At 44.7% G+C, this 9,383-nt stretch overlaps 1 protein-coding gene across 1 annotated transcript; it reads left to right on the top strand.

Moving 5' to 3' along the window:
* The first annotated feature begins 6,322 nt into the window (after positions 1-6,322).
* LOC125536200 lies at positions 6,323-7,543 on the top strand. The gene is made up of 2 exons (XM_048699379.1): positions 6,323-7,244; positions 7,332-7,543. Exons 1-2 carry the CDS (start codon positions 6,495-6,497, stop codon positions 7,383-7,385), a joined length of 804 nt encoding a protein of 267 aa, XP_048555336.1. The 5' UTR covers positions 6,323-6,494; the 3' UTR covers positions 7,386-7,543.
* The last annotated feature ends 1,840 nt before the right edge of the window (positions 7,544-9,383 follow it).

Here is a 9,383-nt window from a genome sequence, read left to right as displayed (position 1 = left end):
GAATAGCAAGGAAATGCGGGGAGTTGTGTCGCCTTTGAGAGTTACACTGATATTAACAGTACTGCACCTTCACTTGAAGAGAGCTGGTATCCGAAGCCTTTCTAGCCGTACCGGCAATACTAGCACATATATTCCAGCAAGTTCCACTTTGCTGATTTTACTCTGATGCTTAAGATTTTCCCGTTATATCTACACTATGATCTGTGTAGATGCTTTGTGTCGCACTAGCACCAGTCCACTCTTGAAGCTAAACACTGCAATGACTTACAAAATTGGCACCAAGGCATTGAGTGCCATTCTGGATGCAATGAAACTCATACGCTCCCCACCTGTTGATTCTTGTTCAGAATATGATCCTAATGACTATTCTAACCTCGAGGAGTCAAAGGCAGATGGCATGTCCTGTTCACCCATCAAGGTGCTTGTTCTAATTTGGCAATGTTTTATTGATTGCAGGTATCTTGCATATGTTGTCTTGCATTTCTTCTACTTTGTTACACCGCCATCTGCTTAGTTTACTCATCATATATGTCGAGATGCCATGCCCATCCGTTATCAATACATATTCCATCTGTCATCATACCATGTTTTTCCACTCAAATGTTGTTCTTGTGCATCAGACATCAAAAAGGAAGAGGGTGATTGCCGAACCTGAAGGAGCACCAGCAAAGTCCTTGAAAAACGTGGTGGTGCCGGAGAAATCAGACAACACCCTACTTATATTGGTTGTACAACTAGTGACACAAAACGTAGGACCGACTCCAGCAGACTGTACACATACTTCACTGGCCACACCACTAGCCCCACCACACAGGACCTGCACTCCCACAAAAGGTATACCGATTTCATTTGCTATAGCACCAGCTGTAACACAGAAAAATCCCACTCCAGCAAAAAGTACAGCAAGTCCACCGGCCGAAGACCTATCCCAAATGCATGGACGGCCAATTCCTGCAGATTGGAACCCCATTCCATTTATTCCCAGTTTAAAAGACAATGCTTTCAATGTTGTTAGGGACTACGTGCATATATTCTCATCATGGGAAGATTATTGTGAAGACAAACGCCATTTTCACATCTTCCTGTCCAACTTACGTGTAAGTGCTATTATTCATGGTTATTATTTTTCTGTTTTCTGCTGATTGAACACATCAATGATTTACATTATATTGTTGTAACTAGGCGAGGGTCAATCTGGATAGTCATGACGAGCAAAGCTTGCTTGTGCTTTTCAAGGAAGCATTGCAGCAGTATTGGTGTTACCTGAGGAAATCACACTTTGATGGCAAGTCTATAAACGAATTTCTGGTGAAGTCTCCTGTGCTAAATTTAGAAGACATTGAATGGAAAAACCTTGGTATGCACTGGTATCGTTCTCAGGATGAGGTACTGTCTATGAAATCACATGACAATTTGAACTTCTACTTTTCCGCATGTGCCTTACGGATCTTTTTTGCAGGAAATCTGCTCGAAGAAGAATTCTGGTTTGACAAGAATGACAGGATATCGCAAATATGTTGCCCACTGCTTTGCTCTTGTTAGTACCTGTTGTCCTGTATCACTGTACTTGTATACATACCTGGTTCATTATGTGACAGCAGTATGCATGATAGCTTGCTTACCAATTGTTCGCTCCAAATTATCTGATCTGTATGAATGGTTACATTAGTGTAGAATATATCCAATGTCAATGTTTTTTTTAGCTCTGCATTGTTCTTGTAAGTACATGTTGTCCTTTATCAGTGTACCTATAATGACAGGTAGTTGTTCATGTACTATCACTCTGCAGCTTATTTTCCTTTGCCCTCCATTTTCTACACATCAGATCTATATTTACTCTTACCATAAGGTTGGTACTGAAGAAGTTTAGCTGTGCATTGCTCTTGGCTGTACCTTTTGCCTGTATTGCTGCACTTACATTTATAGCCACTTGGTTATGTAGCATCACTCTTCATCTTATCTTAAATATTCTCCATTTTTTCATATATTATCACATCTATATTTACTTTTAACAAAATGTAGAATAAATGCAATGCTTTGGAAGAAGATTCTGTGGTAAACTTCTTGAATCGCCCCCCCCCCCCCATCAGCATGGACAAGGCCTTTATAGAGCATGTCTTCACCAATAATGTAAGTTTATCCATCTCAAGCTTTCAAACTTTGTTGTATATATTTGGTTAGGCATGACTGCAACAGCTATTTATTTTTGGTGTTTGCATCAAATTGCTTGTTTAAAGTTTATTATGTAGTTCATAAACAAAAGTTTGTCCTTTCTCAATTTAAGTTTTCAGTTGTACAACCAAGTTCCTTCTTCATACCATGTAAATTAAACTATACAGAGCAAGTGATCTTCTTTTGCACTGCATGTATGCTTCTGTTCTTCATCTGTAATCCAGTGGTGTGGTGAACCTACACACTACAGCACAATGTCATATTCTGCAATGTCTTAACTATGAACAATGTCATATCATTCTACTACTATTTAAACCGTCTCTTTATTTGCCAATCTGAAATGGTATAAATTGACAGCACACTAACCATTGATACTTATGAGTTCTTGATCTGTAATCCAGTGGTGTCGTGAAGCTGCCAACTCCTTCACAATGTCATTTCCTGCCATGTCTTAACCTGAACAATACCATATTGTGTTAATACAATTTTAAACTGTGTCACTTTATTCGTCAGTAAGAAATGTGATGAATTGTCAGCACTGATACTTTTATGTGCAAAACCTGTCATATGTCTATTTGTTTATCTTTCAGAGTGAGGAAGATATAAGTGTTGAACAAGCGCAGTCTCATCATCTTGCTCAGCTGCTTGCGCTGCAGCTCCCCAGCAGGGCTAACCTTTCTTGAACTCTATTGAAGTGCTGTCGGTTTTGTATATTATTTTGTCGGTGTGTTTATTTGCACTGGTGGCGATCTTTGATGCCCAGTGTATGTAATCTGCTGTCTGCTTGTGCTTTATTATCATAGTGGCGAACTTTGATGCCCAGTGGATGTAATATGCCATAATTTCTTTATTGTATAGTCTAGGTTTTTTCTTATTCACGATGCTGCAGTTATTTTACTATATATATCATGTCTTCGCAGTAAACCGGCCAAACCGTAAAATTACGGTACATAATCGGGTCGTCATGCAATCACGATGTAGGTTGGGTCTGAAACGTGCCGAACAGCTCACGGGCCGGCAGCAGCCCAAAATGAACCCCGTCCCATGATTGTGCGAATCAAATCACGGGCTTTTAACAGGCCAAAATTGTCTCGGTCCTTATTTGGCCCAATCAGATATCGGCTACGAGCAGGCCGAATGCAAACCGGGCCGTAGTTAGGCCCAACTATATGACGGGCTTTTAACAGGCCGAAATTAATATAGGGCCAAAATGTTAAACGGACCCTTAATAGGCCAAAACTAATATCAGGCTGAATTACTAAGTGGGCCTTTAGCAAGGGGGCCCAAAAGCATAGTGTCCAGTTGACGGGTTGAATCTGATATGGGCCATAATTGAGCCCAAAGCCTCTTAAAGGGCCGGACCTGATCTGGGCCGTAATTTGTCCCATAACGTGGTAGGCTTTTAACGGGCCTGATCTCATATGGGCCACTATTAGGCCCGGAGCGTGGCAGGCCATTAATGGACCGGATCAAATATGGGCCGGCATTTGGCCCAAAACATGGCAGCCAGTTAATGGGCCGGCCTACTAGGGTCCTCAAAATCTTGTGGGCCTACAGCTGGTCCGGCCCATTAATGTCGGTGAAATCTCGTGGGCCTTTAGCTGGGCCGGCCCATTATGATCCACAAGAATCTTGTGGGCCTTTACCTGGGCCGGCCCATTATGGCATACAAAAATCCTGTGGGCCTTTACCTGGGCCAACCCATTATGGCCCGCAAAATCTTATGGGCCTTTAGCTGGGCCAGCCCATTATGGTCCACAAAATTTTGTGGGCCTTTAGCTGGGCCGGCCCATTATGGTCCGCAAAATCTTGTGGGCCTTCAGTTGGGCCGGCCCATTTAAACTTGATGGGCCGGTCCACGTGTCAACATATCATAGGCGCGTCTCGCCCATTGGATGAGTGACACCTGTGCCAACACGGACCTGACACGTGTCTCCTCCAGCCAATGATGATTTTACACGTGGAAAATCCCCATTGGTCGGGGCTGTTAATGGGTTATCGGATCCAAAACCCGACCCGATAGCTTAACGGTGTTCCGTTACGGTGGATGCCACGTGTCGGTCACCCTTGACGAAAGCACTTCTGTGACGCGCGATTTATCGTCATGGAAGTGGACACTTCCGTGATGATAATTTTGGTAATGTCATGGAACACTTCTACGACAGCACAGGTATGGCTATCTTGATTCTGCCATAAATTTGTCATGGATGTACATGCATGACAAAAAACGCGACCTACTGTGACAAACACGTATCATCACGGAAGTGTATTTTTTTGTAGTGTGGCCCGCAAGCTCCCTATGCACTCCCGGAGTGCGACCCACACATCGTCGATGGTCATCCGCGCCTCCACCAGCGTGTCCATGTCCACCCGATGGGGTGCCCATCCTGCCGCCAGTGTCTGAATGGTGATGCACAGCTGGTTGAGCCGGTCCCGGTGCTCTGCCATGGTGTCATGCAATGCGGTGACCCGCTCCTCGGTCACATGCGCATCTCCTTCCGCATCGCCGCCAGTTCTGATGTGTGGGGTGGTGAGGCATGGACGGGTGTGGTGGTCGCTTCTAGACTAGTATATTAGTATCACAAAAGGACATGGCAAAGCAATGGAGAGGCCCCGTCGAATGGCTCTGCAGCAGCAGGAGCTTCACATTGGTGCCATTGCCTTTATTTCTGACCAATGGCACCTCCTTCTGCCCCAAGAAAAGAAAAGAAATGCTCATTAGCTTGAATGACACCTACTTCGGCCCCAAGAACTGAATTTTGTAATGTAGTCAATGTTGTTCATCAATTCACTCAGGAAATACATAATCATGATTTTGGAGGTATTGGACCTAAGAGAACTTGCATGCATGTACACATTGCTTGATTTGATGTTGTGAGTTGTGAGACATGATCATTAGTGTGGATAACTCCATTTATGAATGAACTTGGTTATGCATTGTCACCTCGACTGAAAATATATTGGTGTTTTCCAATAAAAACACGAGTTGAAAGGCGGGTTGCTTTTAAAAACTGATGATGATGCTTTGAAGATGATACATGTATCATAGAGGTCAAAGCATCTTACAATATATGTTGATCATGTCAATATAATTGAGCAACAACACTAGTATGATGTTGTGGTAGTTGGATTAATTGAGTTGCCTAGAGTTATGGTCTTCCCTACTAAACATGAGGACATAGGGAAAGGACGAAGTGAGACAGCAGGAAATTCAGTAGTGGAAGGAGGAACAAAAGAAGAGGTCGAAGACAGTGATAGTGATGATCTAGATGAGCAATTCAATGATAGTGACTATGACATATAGAGTGGAGATGATGAATTATATGAAAAGAATGTAGATCGTGCCGAGAAGGATGGATTAATTCATGAGAAAGTGAAGACTAAGTTGTACGAGGAAGATGAGCCATTTTTTTCTGTTCTCAAGCTTCCATAAGAAGAGGGGAACATGAAATTCAACTTCAAACCATTTATTAATGTTGTAGGCATGGAGAAACCAGATTTCAAGCATGGCATGAGTCAAAACAATTGATGAGATTTGGAAAGCCATATCTAAGAATGAGGTACAAAAGAGAGTGAAGTTCACCAAGACTAGAAACGAGAATGTCTACTTTGGGCTCAATGCGTGGATGGATGCTCCTGACTTTCCAAGTGTTCATTTGACAAAAGGTCAGATAGTTATCTAATGTAAAGCATATGTTGGTGAACACACATGTGAGAAGATATAGAATGTGAAAGAGATGACTGCTCCTTATCTCATAAAGAAATGTTCGGCTGAAGATGATCTTGCACTTTTTTTCCCACACGGTCTTCCGCGGATGGGTTGTTTTTGCTAGGGATGTAAACCAGGTCCATTTAATACACTTATGGTCTAACAGTTCAATCAAGTTTTTTCCGAAGAAAATGAACAATCGAGCTAGCTGAAGCTAACTAAACGGGACTTGCGGGGCACCGTTCATTTGCCATTTATACCCCTACTTTTTGCATCAAGATGTGTGTAATAACAATATTTGTTTCCACAAGGCAGTGCTAAGAAAACATATTCCTCCTTGCTTGGAATCACATGTTTTCGAATGTTCATTCTATTATAAATGGACTAGTATTTTGAGATTTCGAAAATCAACTTACTAGAGCGAGGAGGTCTGTCTTGCTGTGGTAGCGGAGGGAGCACGCTACCCCTCCTGTTCTGGCTGGTGGGCCCATCCCCTGCAACCGGATCTGCCTGGCGCTCGCTGCTCTTCCAACCTTTCTCTCCTCTCCTCCCCAAGAATTCTCACCTCCGGCCTCACGCTCGCAGCGAGAGAGAGACGAGCGGAGCGGCGGCCATGGCGCGAGAGCTGAGCAAGGAGAACCTGGAGTTGGTCCTCATGCAGGCCATGATGGCCGCCAAGAACGTGCGCACGCAGCGCGACCGCCTCCTGGAGCTCCACCGCCGCCTGGAGCGCCACCGGGCCGCCCCCGCCCCCACCCCTGCCGACGCCGAGGCCAGGCTCGGGCAGATCGCCTCGGACGTCTTCAAGGTCTATTACCTCGGCCTGGATCCCGGCGCCAGGATGCTCTCGGTCTGCCTCGACACCGCCGTCAAGAACCGCGCCGTCTCCGCCGTCAACATCGCCTTCGCACTCCTGCCCGACGAGCAGCTCTACGACGCGCTGCTCGCGCAGAAGCTCCCGGCCCGCCCCACCACCCAGGCCCAGGCCATCGCCCGCGTCGAGTCCGCCATCTTGGCCGTCAAGATGCTCGAGGAGCACCACCTCCCGCGCTGCGTCGAGTGCCTCGTCGGCGGCCAGGCCCCCGTCCCCGGCAAGCCCCGCGACCCGGTCGCCGCCGCCACCGAGAGCCTCGCCAAGGCCGATCTGTCCGACGACCCGGACGCCACCGCCAAGACCCGTCACGTAGCCAGCGACGGCGACGTGGACAAGGCGCTCGACTACCTGTGCCGCGCAAACCGGATCACGGCCCTCGCCATCAAGCACATCGACCTCGCCGTCGCCGTCCTCTCCCGCTTCCTCGACCGCAAGGAACTCGCCCGCCTCGCCAAGTTGACCGACCGTGGCGCCTACCTAGGAGTTGAGGTCCGCTACCTTCCTCTTCTCTTCTTCCTCCCTAGGTGTACCGGCGGCACGAGCATCAATCTGACAGTCCGATTCATCTCACTGCAGATTAGCCAGCCCACTACTTCACCTGATCCATCGACGCTGTCGACATGGGACTGAAGGGTGGTGGGATCCCTTTTGAAGCTATGCCCCTCTTATCACTCATTTATGCAGACTTGTGGTTTCAGTTCAGTTTGGTCAGATTTATTCAGTGCTATGCTACTACTATCTGTGTTTAACTAATTCCTGAGCGGCCGTGGCAATATATATTAGCTTCATCTATTAGGGGTAATCAATTTAGTAGTGTAATGTTGAACTGCATCTTATCTATGGGAGGATCGAATCGAATCACAGGAGGTATCTTAAAAAATCAGCTTCATCTGTCGTACTAGTACAATGTCGTAGCTGCATCTTGTTCATGGATGATCAAATTGAATTGCATGAAAAAATGGTGATTTCGGGCGTGTTATAATCATGTTTTGTGATGCTACTTTTTTGTTCCGGTCTTAGACTCCTAGCAAGGATAGCAAGATCTCTTAATGGCATGCATCCCCCGTTTGGGAATCGTGTTTTCTTCTGCATGGTGTTTGTGATGATCCATATAATAGTCACCAACATCTTTGTAATCTTCCTACATGCTGGTTATCTTGGACTGGAAGCATTGACCAGGCACAATTTGCTTGATTTCCCCGTTAATTGAGACCTTCTGCTTCTGCATTGTGTTATTTTATAATGAGGTAAACACCCGGCCTATTCTGCCTTGCGTTATTATTTGTGGTGTGTTGATGTCCCTAATTATTTCGAATCACTCCATCAGTCGCTCTGTTCATCTATGCCCTCTAGTTCATGTAACCTTTTGAGATCACTTCAGTTCGGCCAGTTTATTCTGCTGCTAATATCTGTGTTTACTTTCGGGAGAACCATGCCTATCTTAATTAGCTTCATTAGGGGTAATGTTGATATGCATCTTATCTGTGGGACAGCCGAATGGAGTTGCAGTTTCAGCGCATGTGAAAATTGGGATTTTGGACAAGCTACAACCATGTGTTTAATCATTTGTCTGGGATGGCATTTGCTTTGATCATAGACAGTAATCTGGATTAATGTTGTTTGCATCCTCAGTTGCTATTTTTTTTAAATGTTCATTCCTTAATCTTGTTCTGCATGGCATAAGATTTATATATATCCTTTATGGGTGTGAAGTGTGATAACGATCCACAGTCACTGAGAAACTTATGATAGACTACATCCTACATTTGCTGGTTGTTTGGGAGGATGCATGAGGCACATTATGATGACCCTTTTCCAGCATGTTTTGTATGTAATCTTCTCCTAATGTACACTTACGGTCTCTGTAGATGCGCAAGAAATTTACACTTATCTTAGCTGCATCTTATTTGTGGACGATTCAATCAAATTGAACATGACAAAATTGGGATTTCAAACGTGCTACTGTCTGTTTTAATCATGTTTTGTGATGCCATTTTTTTGTTCCGATCATATGATTGCAATCTATACTAATGAAGTGCATTCCCAGTTTGCGAACCGTGTCTCCTATCAGCCGTTTAGTTCATGCAACCTTATGATTCCTCTGCATGCTCCTCCTATCTTAGTCGTTTAGTACATGCAACCTTATGATTTCAGTTCAGTTGGTTCAGTCAGATTACTCTGCTGCTATGCTACTACTGATTGTTTAATTAATTTGTGGACGGCCAGTGGCAATTTATCTTAGCTTCCTAGGTAATCAATGTAGTACCATAGTGTTGAACTGCATCTTAACTGTGGGACGACCAATATATATGGTACTAGTGAGGTGTCGTTGCATCTTATTCGTGGACGATCGAATCGAATCACATGACAAAATTAGGATTTTGGACATGCTACTACTGTTTTTTAATAATCATATTCTGTGATGCCATATTTCTGTTCGGATCATAGCTTCCAGCCCCAGTTTGTGAATCATGTTTTCTTCTGCGTGGAATGTGCTTGCTGTCCCTACTGGTTCATGCTCATCCAGCATGTTTGGTAACCTTGTGCCTCATGTTATTATGTGCGGTGCCCTCATGTCCCAACTGATTCTTTCAAAAATAATTTGGGAGGAAAACCATCGTACTTATG

The sequence above is a fragment of the Triticum urartu genome, chromosome 1 (genome assembly GCF_003073215.2).
Source record: "Triticum urartu cultivar G1812 chromosome 1, Tu2.1, whole genome shotgun sequence".
In the NCBI taxonomy this organism is placed as follows: Eukaryota; Viridiplantae; Streptophyta; class Magnoliopsida; order Poales; family Poaceae; genus Triticum; species Triticum urartu.
Note: the sequence above shows the minus strand (reverse complement) of the source record. Positions and strands in the feature narration are given on the sequence as shown.

Bases quoted from the DNA above. Each gene is read 5' to 3' on its own strand.
- LOC125536200 (XM_048699379.1), top strand. From the start codon at position 6,495: ATGGCGCGAGAGCTGAGCAAGGAGAACCTGGAGTTGGTCCTCATGCAG. The intron at 7,245-7,331 runs GTCCGCTACCTT...ATCTCACTGCAG, and splicing joins GCGCCTACCTAGGAGTTGAG to ATTAGCCAGCCCACTACTTC.